The sequence below is a fragment of the Crocodylus porosus genome, unplaced genomic scaffold (genome assembly GCF_001723895.1).
Source record: "Crocodylus porosus isolate Cpor-Errol unplaced genomic scaffold, CroPor_comp1, whole genome shotgun sequence".
NCBI classification, from domain to species: Eukaryota; Metazoa; Chordata; order Crocodylia; family Crocodylidae; genus Crocodylus; species Crocodylus porosus.
In genome coordinates, this window is record NW_017728948.1 from 45,425,281 (window position 1) to 45,438,950 (window position 13,670).

General features: G+C 42.5%; 1 protein-coding gene across 1 annotated transcript in view; it reads right to left on the reverse strand.

Moving 5' to 3' along the window:
- Positions 1-13,670, reverse strand: part of PDS5A (PDS5 cohesin associated factor A) — a 125,116-nt gene that overhangs the window by 78,548 nt on the left and 32,898 nt on the right. Inside the window, exons 2-5 of the mRNA XM_019552581.1 lie at positions 4,130-4,333; positions 3,626-3,712; positions 2,727-2,824; positions 2,021-2,147 (exon numbers count right to left, since the gene is read on the reverse strand). Of these exons, the coding sequence (XP_019408126.1) occupies positions 2,021-2,147; positions 2,727-2,824; positions 3,626-3,712; positions 4,130-4,333 (516 nt within the window). The remainder of the gene's footprint in view (positions 1-2,020; positions 2,148-2,726; positions 2,825-3,625; positions 3,713-4,129; positions 4,334-13,670) is intronic.

Below are 13,670 nucleotides of genomic sequence, written 5' to 3' on the forward strand. Positions count from 1 at the left end.
CCAGGAGTGACTAGAAATAACGGTCATAAGCTGGCAGAGGGTAGATTCAGACTAGACATCAGGAGGCGCAACTTCACTGTCAGGGTGGCTAGGATCTGGAACCAACTTCCAAGCGAAGTGGTGCTGGCTCCTACCCTGGGGGTCTTTAAGACAAGGCTAAAAAAAACACCTTGCTGGGGTTGTTTGACCCCAGTACTTTTTCCTGCCAAGGCAGGGGGTCAGACTTGATGATGTGCTCAGGTCCGTTCGACCCTACAAACTATGAAACTATAACATGATATCTTATTTGGCAAACAGTACATGATAATTCACTATTTTCGTCTGAAGATTTGCTGACAAATACATGTTCTTCCAAATAGGTGTAAATTTTTACTATTTTTTTTTTGATGATGGACTTTATCTTGCCTTGCTATTCTGACTTTCCATGGGCCACCAGTATTGCAATAATTTGGGAGGGGGCGGTTGGGAGGGTGAAGTTGGCAGAAATAGTAAAAATCTTTATCAGACACCTAGTAATTCCTTTCAGCTCTTTTCCAGTGTTGCCACAACTCATGCTGTCACGTCAGATGATTCTTCCAGATTTAAATAAAGGAAAATATAATTGTTTATACAGATGAGGAGACTGACAGATATTTTGCAGTGTAATGCTGCTCTGCTTGGACTGTTTCCAGAGTGAACATCAAAAGTCCCTCCTATGTGACCAAACAAGTCCTGGAAATTCTTCAACTTTTTCACTGAAGTGGAGGTTAGAGAACAGGTAGTCATTTGGTGAAGAGGATGAAAAGGGTAGGGGGAGACAGATATGCCTGTAGGAGAAACCTCATTTGAGACACCTGTAGGAAGGCAGGAGCAAAATGACAAAAAGCCACAGGAGTTCACTTATACAAGACTCAGAAGCCTTCAAAGGGAGGGCTATAAGGATGCTATAGCCTGTTGAAAGCCTGAAAGACTACTCAACCAAGCAAAGGTGTTGGGAGCATCTGAAGTAGGGGTGTCAAACTCATCCAGCCCTGTGGGTCAGATGAGTAGTATGAGGCCTGTCTACAAGCTGGATCAGGCCCACGGACCCCTTCCCCCAGCATGCTTGAGCTGGCAGCTGCTTCAGCTGGTAGGGGACTTGCACTGCAAGTGGTGTGGATCCTAGACAGGCCAAAATAGGCACTGCATGTGGAAAGCAGTTTGGCCAGAGCAACAAACATGCTGCTGCAGGCAATGTCTGTTCCAGACGCTTCAGGACCTGTGCCATTTCCAGCATGAGTCCCACACAAGATACAGCAGCCACTGGATTGGTATGCTGGGGTAGGGGAAGGGAAGGGGGTCCACTGCCTGGATCTAGCTGTCCTGTGAGAGTCTGATCTGGTCCCCAGAGCTGTGCTGTGTGAGTCTGATCTGCCACAGGGGCAGCTCTGGGGACCAAATGACAGGGCTCTGCAGGCTGTATCCAGTCCTGGCTATACATTTGACATTCCTAATCTAAAGGATTAATTCAGCTAGAAACAGCTACTGAACCTGAAGAAGAAATCTGAAAATTCTGTTTTAAGTTGACCGTTTTGCTAATAAACCAAGCTTCAGGAAGGCGGAGTTACAGGAAAAAATCACCAGCTGTGGGGTTTGACAGACAAAGATGATCAAAGCAGACAGCAGGGCCTGATGCTTTCAGTAAACCTTACTATAATCATTTAGTTGAACAGCTGTCAAAATATACCATACCTCTTCAATTAAAAAAATGCTTGTGTAGCAGGATAGTAAATGAACCTGCACAAGATAGTGTTAAGCTTGCTCCTCCAGAGCAAAGTTCTTGGGTAGTGAACAGATGAAGTCTCACAATAATAAGCAGGTAATGTATAGTTAAGGAATAATACCTACGGGTTCCCAATCTACTGCTGCAGGTTGGAAAAATTATGACTGTGACAGCCAGTTCAGAACGTCTGAAGAGAGGGAAGTAGAACCAACCCAACAAAAACATTACAGTTATTCTGAAACAGATATTAAAATATCATCATTATCTTTCTTTGCAGACCTTGTGTGCAGGAATGAGGTTAATAAGAATGGAGTCTAGTAGCTCCTGAGTTACTCCATCGCCTTCCATGATGATAGAACTCATCAAATCCAGCATGTGCATTTGTACCTTCTGGTTGTGACTATTACTACAAAGAAAGAATATGATTAGTAATAAACTTCCAGACACCAACAAAGCTAAGAAAATTTAAATCCTAGCAATAGTTTCAAGGAAGAAAGAACAATCAACTTGCACCAAGTTATATTTTCCACATTTAAGAATTCTAACCTTTTTGCTTTAACTTGATTTATCTGTTTTATAAACCTGACGTAGTATGTAGCACCAATTTGTTTTTCTACACAATTACAGTTATTTAAAAACAAATAATCAAAAAACAGTTCTCTGGGAGTACAGCATAAAGATAAATGAATCTAAGAAAGATGCATTATATTTCTAGTATTGCCTACATTTCTTGGTGACAAATTACAAAAAGTCCACTTTTAATCTAAGTATGTGCGTATTGTATTCATTTTATTTACGACTTTATTTGTTCTCCATGGAACTACCTTTTGGAACTTAGTATAGCATAAGGGGTTTTTTGTAGACCAAATGAAAAATTCCCACACAAAGGTTCAAAACACCAAATATATTATATTTATAGTATATATAACACCAAAAATATTTATATTTATATATAAATATATAAAATTGAAGTAATTCAACTTACTTGATGACTGAAAAAAGTGTCCTAAAAAGCTGAATAAAAATTTCATTGCAATCTTCCAACTCAAAACAGATGTTGTAAGATTTAACCCAAGCTAAATTCTAAAACCAAAAAGAGAAATAATGAAACATTTACAGCACAGAATTACTAATTTTCATTAAGCCACATACATTTTAAATTCTGGTAATTAAAATTTACATAAAAAAAGAGAAGTTACATTTTATGACTTTGGTTGTAAACTCTTACAGACAGAGATTGTTTCTTTCCTATCCGTTTGTACAGTGCTTATCCTACCGGGGCAGCACAATACAAATAGCAAACAACTATAATAAAGATGAAAGCTAAACAAAAGGACTGATTATTTTACATGTACAAAAGATGACTAACACATTAAACTTGCACATTCATATTAGTTAGCTCCACTTGTACTACTTTTCCATCATGTTATGCAATAGTTTTTAAAAAGCTTTCTACATAAGTCAGTCTGCTTCTGTGAATATGGCATAACAATTTTTAAAATGTTTTTGTTGAAAACTTATTTTTTCAAAATGCTGTAGCAAACTGTATTCCTTATATACTATAATGTTCACCATAATATATTTGTATTTCAGTCTGTTTGAAGTGATCTGACATGGGATTTTTGTATGTGGAAACCTTATGGAGATAGCTAATTGTGATTGTCAAAGTTTAAAACAAAGTAATATTTTCCGAGTCTCAAACTATGGGCAGCAATGACTCAGTAAGCACAACCTGAGCCATAATATCTTGAAGAAGAGATCATTCAACTTTAACCTGCCTAGAAACTTGGCAACTTCATAATTTCAACAGAATACCAAAAGGATTTTCTTAGCAAGCTGTTACATTTAGAGAAATGTCTGATTAGTTTCCAATAACTACATTACCTCTAACAAGTAAAAGTATCTGTTAAACTGAGGGCTCTTAGTGTCTTCCAGGCCTTTTAGCTGTCTTGTAATAAACAAGAATATGTCCTGTAAAATAAAAGAGATAAAAAAATTAAGAACTTAGACAAATGTATGTAACCCTCTGACACTATCATTATTGACTCAGTCAGATTTATACCACTGCACATAATTAAACTATTATATTAACTCAGGGCATTAACTCCACCTTCTCCAACTAAAACAATCCCACTGTAGGCCAGGTCTTTTGCCCTTTATGACATTCCTAATTAAACTATTACACTGACTCTTAGGTTTAAAGAAATCTTTTTACTAAATTCAAATACTACTATAAACTAAAACATTAAAACACCCCAAAATAAAACAAACAAAGCCCCCAAACCCTTACCACACTTGATTTTTTTAAAGAAGTGTGTGCTTCACGATTTGCTTTCAATTATAAGAGAATGAGATGAGAGGAAGGCCTTCTTTAAAATGGTATTTTACCTTAAGCTTGTCATGGGAAGTATATGGAGCTTCTGGAGCATAGATTCGGAAGATATCAGCCAAGCAACATGCTACAAGGAGACGCACATCTTTGTTAGGATTCCTGAGGAAGAATTCAGACGCAAGGTGCAAGGCTAATGGGAGATACTGCTGTTTCTCATCCTCTGAGTCCTGGTCCATGTCCATGAAAGTTTTTACTACCATCTAATAGTTAAAACATAAAAAAGGCAAAAAGGCTTAACTTTCTCTTTTATTATTAATTGCTAAGGCTCTCTAAAAGGATGCAGTACTATATTCTGCTGTTACACTGCCTTATTGTCAATATTAACATAACTTCTTGGATATGACCCACGGCAGAATTAAGGAAAGTGTTAATTTAAATTAAATGTATATTGAATTCAACATTGCTAAAAGAAATTTTAAAGTGTTCATTCAAGTCAGGTAAAAAGATACGATAAACCTTGGGTACAGAACAAAACTGTAGTCTAAGCAAAAGGAAAGGGGTTGGCTGTAGCAGCTTTAAGACCTCTCTGTCCTGACAATCCTCAAATGCTTTTTTGGGGAGGGGGAGGGGAAATGTCCCAGTATAAGTAGCACTGAGAGCCCATCAAGTTTTGGCACCAACTAGGGTTCTCTAAAGGCTTATGAGAGGAACTTGAGAGCACCTTTATGGCTGTCTTTTGCAGCACTTATACCAAGACATCTTCCATCAAACAGATGTAGCTTAGGATCCTTCATGTCATGGTGCCATTTTCACTACGGTAAAGGCACCAGAGAGTAAATGGAGGTCTTACCTCCATGTCCACCAGACAGTGCTGCCTGCGCAAGTCCAGAACCAAACCCAATTTTTAATTAAAAGAACCCCAACAAATGTACACTGCTTTTTGTTGACACGGTGACATAATAACGTTCAGTGACCAAGGGTATGGACAAGCTTTGTATTTCTAGTAGGAAAAATGCCACTCTCTTGGTAGAAACTGGGAGTGTACCAGCATTCATGAAGTGTCTTCAGCAGGAAACATGCTAAATCCATGAGAAATCCATTCAGTGAGGAAGATCATCCAGCACAAGAAACAAATGCTTGTACACTTCTCTGTCACTTGACAGTTCCTGGGCACTGGAGGAGCTGAGAAGTGAGGAAATGTACTCCATGCCTTCCCCAGACCAGGGTAACCCTTTTTCCCACCACTTCACTCCTACTTGAACAGCAGTTTCCAGCCCCCCTCCCCCCCAGCTTCTCCCTCGGATGATGCGCCCACACTCGAACAAAATGAAGATTTTAAAAATGCCTTTGGTAGCAGGGTTTAACTAACTCATTTTAAAGAACAGAAAGAATGAGCTGGAGTTTAACATATGCTAATTGGTTGGTAGCAGGACCCGGTTTTCCTTTTTTTTTTTTTTTTTTTTATCATTATGCTTGTTGACTCTCTTTATGCTTTATTTTCCTCCATCCTCAACTCTCCATATTGCAGGGTCCAAGCTACCAAGGAATCATCAACTTCCTGACTCCTGCTCTTACACTAAGGAATGCCTCATGTGGAAAACCTGTGACCAAAATGACTTCCTTGCTACAAACTCATTCTCTCCTCCTTCACTTGTGCTTTCTTCCTAGCTAGGTGGCATTCTCTTTCCAATTTAATTGGATCTGTTTTCTTAACCCCATCCACTTTTTCACCAGTTTTGACTCTCAAACTCTATACACAGAGGATCTTACTGGTTGCTTCCAAAAGAAAATTGACAAAATATGATGTGGCCTTCCTTCTTCCCTCTGCTTGGCCACATACCTGTAATCTTTCCTTCTCTTCCCCCTCCATGTGCCTTGGTGACCATCAGACTTCACTTCATAATCGCTATGTTCTCCCCCCTCCCATCACATTTCCTGTTTTTCTCTAACCTTTAACTCGTCTGCCCTTTTACCCTTGTAGCACTTTGTCCTCTCTCATGTTAAAAATCCAACTTGTGACCAACATACCTTTCCTGATGCTGCCTCAACTCCTTTCTGTGTTGAAGCTCAATGAATGTGCTATGTATATAATTGCTACCTGAAGTTTTCCTGTATTTCCATTGTGTGCCTTCTCTAATACATTTTTTATCTCATCCAACATAGTGAAAACAGTGTAAGCAAGAGCCTTTGATGGCTTTCTCTTACTCAATTTCAGAAACCCAAATCTTAGTCATCCTCACCCTCACTGTCCTGTCAGTAGTCTTCAACAGCATTGATGACATCTTGACATCTAATCCTCTTTGCCCTTCATGACAATCGTCTCTCCTGGCTCTTCTACAAGTCTAATTACTCTTACAGCAAATATTTCATGGGATCCTCTCCATTCCCCCTCCAACGTTTTGTGACATTTCCTCAGGGTGCGCTCTCATGTCCCCTTCTCATCTCCTGTCATTTATCTTTGGATAATCTCATCTGCAAACACAAATTCAACTGCCATCCCAATATGGATGATTTACAGGTAGGGATCTAAGTTACAGTGAGTGAAAGGGATTTTTATGGAGCACTCTCAGCTCGTGGAGCCAATTTTGTGTCATTTTTATGAGTCTGCCCATAACCCCTCACTGGCTGAGAAGGCTGTCTATTGTGAGGTCCTTCCCCTCACTGCTGATTAGCTGAGAGCACTATCCATCATGGAGCCCCACCTCTCTGCTGATTGGGCAGGGCTGCACAACAAGCAGCCCTCTCAGCCAATCAGAATGTGTTTTACTATGCATTTTATTCATTGCGCACAACAAGTCTAAAAATTACTGGTACAAATTTATTTATATTATTTTTCAACAGCATTAGGAGAACAAAGGGAGCATTGCGATTTTGATTAATCTTATGAAGATGAACTGTTTACAGTAGGGGGAGGGGGGTTCTATACCAGTTGCTCTCAAGCTAGGTGCTGCAAGATCCCAAAGGTGATGTGCTGCCTGGCCCCTGCGTGAAGAGGTAAAAGAAGCTCCCTCTCCTCCCTGTCCAGCACCTTGTGCCTACCACAACTATTCAGCAGTGCCTGCAACTGCTCCTCTGGGGTCTGCCTCCACTACTGCCCTTCCCCCTGACAGCTTCTTTGGTTATTGCCCACCATGCTCCCAGCAGCACCCTCTGCTGTGGTGGATGGGAAAACATAAGCCAGAGCAATACTGCAACTGGACTGGTCCCCCAAGCTCCTGGGAAAGGCAAGAGGGGCAATGGGGGAGGTTGCTGGCATGTAAATAGCTACAGGAGCAGCATTGGCAACATGAGCTGCCCTTGCCCCCTCAGGTACAGATCAGAGGCAGGGAGGGTAGAGAGATGCACCTATTTTTCCCCCTGAATTCAGATTGCAGCTCATTGACTCTCAACTGGCGTGCTGCAAAATTCAGAAAAGTTATGGAGAGGTGCCTTATGTACACTCTTTCAGAGTTAATGCAAGAAATGTTTTAAATGACTCAAATTATTCCTATGCAATATTTGCGCTAATTTTGAAAGTTTTCTTCAGATCTGATGAACCATCAGCAGTTCACATGCTGATATTTAGTTACTTCCTAAAATAAGAAGTGATAAAACTTCTTTCTAGAAATTGTCATTATTAGTGTTATTTGTATTACTATAAGAGCTCCAGGCTGTGGAGCAGGACCCAACTGTACTTACTACACAGGATACAAACACATAACAAAAAATACTGGACTGTAAACTTGAGGCAAAAGATAGCATGGGTGCAGACACACAACTGAAATATTCCAGAATATCACTGACTGGGGACTGGTTCACCATTGCAGGAAATGCTGCAGCTCTGACACCAGGGAGCAGGAATGAGCACTGGAATCAGCACTTGGTAAACTCCAATAGTCTGCAAATGGCCAAGGTCTGCAGTGTGCCTGCCTGACTTTGAGAGGGGAGGACACAGTTGGTTGTTAAAAAAATTGCTTTTATTGAGTAAAGCAAGCAGTGCAAGGGAGTTCATGAATAAAAAGTGCCAACAAAAGGGCAAAGTAGAGTTGTGGCTGTGTACCACAGAGGCCAGCTGCAGCAATGCATGGCAGTGGGCCAGGAGGGGGTAAGAAGGAATGCAATGTGGGATAGCTTGAGGACCAACCAGTCCCATGTCACAGAACATTTAGGGTCCATACACAACAATGAACTGGTTCAAAACAATAACTGATTTTCCATGTACACTTTTACACTGTTCCAGAAGGATTTAAACTGGTTTAACAGGCTTGTGTATCAGTCCACTTTGGGTTGAAATTGCATACAAGTGGCATGCGTGTCCATATCCTAAATCAATGTGCTCAACCCATCTGGCCCTAAAAGGCAGAACTAGTCACGGGTGTTATCCACATGCTGGCCTGGCCTTACATGGCAGTGCGATCCAGTGCATTGAGCCATGTCACCCAGCCAGTGAAGAGCCTCATGGCTCTGTAAATTTGGCAGCAGGGGAGTGATGGCAGTGTTAAATGCTGCAGCTCTGAGCTCTGCCATGACAAATAACATTGTCACCACTCCCACCACAGCCAAATTTCTGAACCTGTGGGAAGCCCCATGGGCTGGACAACAGAGTTCCTCAAGCCAGATACAGCCCCTCAGCCAGAAGCTGAGCACCACTGCACTATGTGTTGACAGGGCAGGTAGGCATTCATAGTCATAGAGCAGCAAGGCTGGAAGGGACCTCTACAGGTAGAGGTCTACCCAACTCAAGGAGGCAGCTGGCTAGTTTCTCAGGCAAACTGCTGTTTTCACAGACTTGGCATTAGGGCTGTGCGAAATTTTGGCAGCTGTTTCATTTCGGATGTGTTTCCGTGTCCAAAACACCAAATCTGAATTGAAACAGAAGGCTCTGAAATATTTGGACATGTTTTGGAGAATTTGAGTTTCAGAGCTGGGCTTGCAGGGAAACAAAAACTAAGAGACGGGGGAGGGGAAAGACTACTTTAATATTGACATCTAGCTCCCGGTTCGATTCCCCAGCTCTCTGATCACTTCCCCAGCTCTGCCTGGGGGAGGCGGGGGTCCCAATCTGTGCACAGCATTTCAGCAGGCTGCTGCTGCAGGCTGGGGCCAGTGGCACCACCACAGTCTTCTTGGTGCACTAGCCCTGGCCTGCAGCAGCAGCAGCCTGCTGAAACCTGGCATGAAGATCCAGCGGCCCCCACAGGGGTCGCTGTGTCTTGAGCAGGGACAGGCAGCCCCACGTGGGCTGCAAGCGGCTGCAGTGCAGGGCGCTGGCCATGGGGCAGGTGAGGGGCCGCTTTTCCCTCTGCCACTTTTCCCCAGGCTCCTTCCCTGCCCCCACCCTGCAGTTCCGGCCTGGGGCAGCCCCATGCTCCCAGGCCAGAAGCTCCAGCTGGAGAAGCGGAGCCAGGCAGGCCCTGCTGTTGTGGGAGCCAGCCAGCAAAGTGAAGTAGTATTAAACACGAGAGAGGAATGTTAAGCTAAAGGAAAATGCGGACACAATAACAAATGAATATCAACTGACCAGAAAAAACTTTAAACTGGAAATTAGAAGGTGGTTACTAACCATCAAATGAGCAAGCTTCTAGAATAGCTTTCCTATAGGAGCAGTGGTGGCAAACTAACTAGTTTTAGGATGAAGTTTAATGAGTTTTTAAAAGGTGCCTACAACAGGAAGGGACTGAAACTAAGGTCTCTTCCAGTCCCATATTTCAGTATTTATCAGACACCAATGAGCCGGAAGAAAATATGAAAGAAATATAAAGAGCTGATGGGAAGCTCTGAAGTGCATATGCAATAAGCATCATGATGAGAAGCCAACCCATTTTCACGAAGTTCTGTTGCTGTTAAAACAAGTAGCAGCCTTCCCTTTCTGTCAGCTACCGTACATAAAGATTGCTGGTTGAGAACCTGCAGAAGAGAAATATTATAAGTATTGGACAGTATAAAGCCCTTTGGGACAGGGACTATTTTTTCTTTTATGTTAGTATATTATGTAGCACAATGGAGTCCTCATCTGTAACTAGGGTTTCTAGAGGCTATGTTAATTCAAGTAGATCTAAAGATTAATAAACCTTTGGAGCAATTGGTACCATCTAAGCTATTAATCTATCCTGAGCCTTCAACAGCAATATTCATGTTTCAGAGCAGTCTAATTGGCTATACTTTCCCTATGGTTTAATCTGTATGAACAACCTTTCTTTGGAGACTTCACTGATGATTAGATCATAACCAAACATGTCTTAACATTAATAATTAATTGTTTTATTAGCTTCATTTTAATAAAAACAAATATTACTATTCTTTCATTTTATTAATTTTACTTAAATTGAGCAACTTGAAAGACTGGTGTCAAAACACAATTTAAACCCAATAAAGAATGCTACTTTATTACTACGCTAATAAGAACTACTTCCCAGGTTGAAATAATACAGAAGGGTGTTGACTCGTGAATTTTATATAAGACCTTTCTTAATATATCAATTCCTACTCACTTAAAATTGAATTTTAGCCATAGTTTTTCAAAACAGAAGTAATGATGAACATACCTGAAACAACTGAAGCTGCAGCATAGTTTAATGCTGTTATGACATGTGCAAACAGGACATGCAACAGCCCAGATACACAACAAATAGAACTGGTGCAAGTGTATCTTAAATCTGGACATGCTAACCTAGTAACAAAACTGTACCAGCTGAGGAAAAGACTTGATTTAAATGGAATCTCATAGAGTAGGTACTAAGACACGTACTGCTTGCTGTTTAAAGGTGATAATTCAACATAAATGTCTACAAAATGATCTTTTTGAACAGTGCTTCCTAACTTTTCCCTTAGCATGACCCCATTTAAACATTGCAAATTTTCTGCAAACCCAGAATGATACAAACAAGACCAACACCCCCTTCCCCTGTGGGCGGCAGGCACTGGGTCCCACCTGCTGGACTGTAGAGGCCCCAGGGGGAGGGCAACAGGGCAGGGAGCCCTGAGCCTGCAAAGAGCCCACGTCTGCCCTTGCCCCGCACACAGATCTCGGGGGCACATGTGTCCCCATGCTTCCGACCCTAGGAATGCATGTAGCAGCGAGGAGCCAGCCCCCCCAGTGACCCCCAGACAAGCTGCCCATAGCTTCACTCTGCTCCCTCAGTTAGGCCCTGTATTCTGGCCCTGGGCCCCATGCATGGGCCTGGCTGGGCAGTGCCCCTAGCCCCAGCCCTGTCCCACTTCCTCCCTCCTTCCATGTGGGGCCTCAATCTGCCCTGCCCCACACCCCACTGATTTACCTGGAGGGAGCTGGTCTCAACACTGCCTGGCTGCCATATGTATATGTGCATGCATCCATATGTGCATTCCCTTGCCTGACTGCCCTCCTCCCACTCCCTCCCAGGAGCCCCTTGCAGGCTGGAACTCTGTTGGTCTGCAAGGGGAATCTGCCATGTCCTGCTTTTTTCTGTGATTTTCATCATAACTGGTCAACACTGTCAAGAGAGTCTTTGCAACCTCATTTTTTATCATTATGACCCCAAGGTTGGGAACCACTGTTTCAGAATGATATACAGTGGTCCAGGAGTTGGGGGTTGACAAGAGGTATTCAAGTGAGTATCATATTTAAGGAGGCACCAAGTTTGTCTATCAAATCTTGTCCAAATCACAATTATAGCGATATGCAAAAACAATGTATGTAATGTTTTCAAATGTCACAAATCTTAAATTAAGATGCAAATTACATCCATCCCAAATACAGAATACTTGTACAGAAAAAAGAAAAGAAAAATGAAATGTAATTTAACTGATGCATAATATACAAAGGATCAGGTTAATATATGGCAGTTGAAGCACCAAGAGGAGAACAAAGTGATCAGGAACAGGCAGCATAGATTTACCAAGAGCCTGTCATGTCTGACCAATCTGACTTCCTCCTATGATAAGGCGACAGGCTCTGTCGAATTTGCTATACTTGACTTCAGAGCAAGCTTCTGACACTCTCTCACAATGTTCTCATTAAAAAACCAATGAAGTACTGTAACACATTACTAGAAAGTAAAATTCTGACACAATATTTATGCTGTGAAAGGAAAATTGCTCAGTATGTGTGTATACTCCATATGCCCCCCACAAAGGATCCACGTGCTAAGTAGCCCTCCACCATTAATGGCTTGAACCAGGTGTTCTTGTTACAAGTCCTGCGATCCTCCAAAAGTTTATATGCAGATGAGGCGCAAGACAACCTGATCCGGCTCCGGCTCATGGAGGGCAGGGCCATACTAATTATATGCAACAGGCTGAAAAAGACGGCAACAGGGGGATTCTGGATTAAATGTTTGGGGCCCCGCTTGGTGATGTTTACCAGACATTTAAAGCTAATGAAGAAAAAAGAATCACTGAAAGGCACACAGCTCAGCTGTAGGAGTGAAAAAGTCAACATATATGCAAAACAGTGGCTCAACATGACTTGCAGGAGTTGGCACTGAGGGGGACTGTGCTCAATAGGCACTACTATACAGCTTACTAAGGTGATCTACACTAACATACCCTTGTGGTAGGTTCCCCTCAACATGCTTGCCCAATATGGGCATTGAGTTTTATAGTCATGCTCAGTACTGGCTGCATTTGGTTTCCTTTACTGATTACATGCTGCTTTTGTGAACTGTTTAATGACAGACAATGTATTTAGTAAGCTTTCCTGGTATGTGAATGTAACATAAGGGGCTTATTTCCCCATGCTGATTGTGGGGGAGGGAGGTGGAAACAAACTTTGTCTTGTATTTGAGTAAATGTGGTAGCAAGCCTACTTTACTTTAGCCATGCACTGAACTCTGTAACACTTGCAACAGTACTGATCTTTTAAAGCTTACTCTATCAAGTTATAAATATAATACACCACGCAACTTAAATATATTATCATATTTTATTGCATGCAATATGCCCTGGATTACAATACGCACCTCATTTTTGAAAGGCAGAATGGAGATTTGTTTTCTGAGTTGAGGCTGAACAGAGCAGGGACACAGCCTAATCTTCAGCTGACTCTGCCCCCTCTTCCTGTTTAACTAAAGCTGAAACCCTCGGTGCTGCTGAAGATTGGTCACCATGGATTAGGGTTATCAAAAGTTAAATGTTTAAATGGCAAGTATATTTATACTAGTAATGTGTTATAGTTACTGTACACTGCTAGACAGTCCAGTAGGGAAGAGAAGCGGCACAGTGCCCCAGGAAGACAGCTGGGCAGACACTACCTCCACCTCCTCCTCCCTGTGCAAGCAGATGTGGGAGGGAATGAGGAGGGACTAGTATCCATTAAAGATGGAACGAGGGTCTGAAGAAGCCCCACCTGTACCTCCCCCGACCCTGTGCTGCTGCATTGCCAGCTGCTGCTGCCTGTGGCTTCACCTGGGCTGTGGGGCTTGCTGTCACCTGCCCTCGGCTGCAGTAAGTTTTGGGAAGTTAGAGCCAACCCATCTCCCTCCAGCCCTATATAGTGTGGCTGGGGGGTGGCAGCACACTGCCAGCACACCCTAGGGTTCTACAGGAACTGGCCGAGGTCATTGCGGGACCCCTGGCGCGGCTCTATGAGCACTCGTGGTGCTCTGGAGAGGTGCCGGAGGACTGGAAGAGGGCCAATGT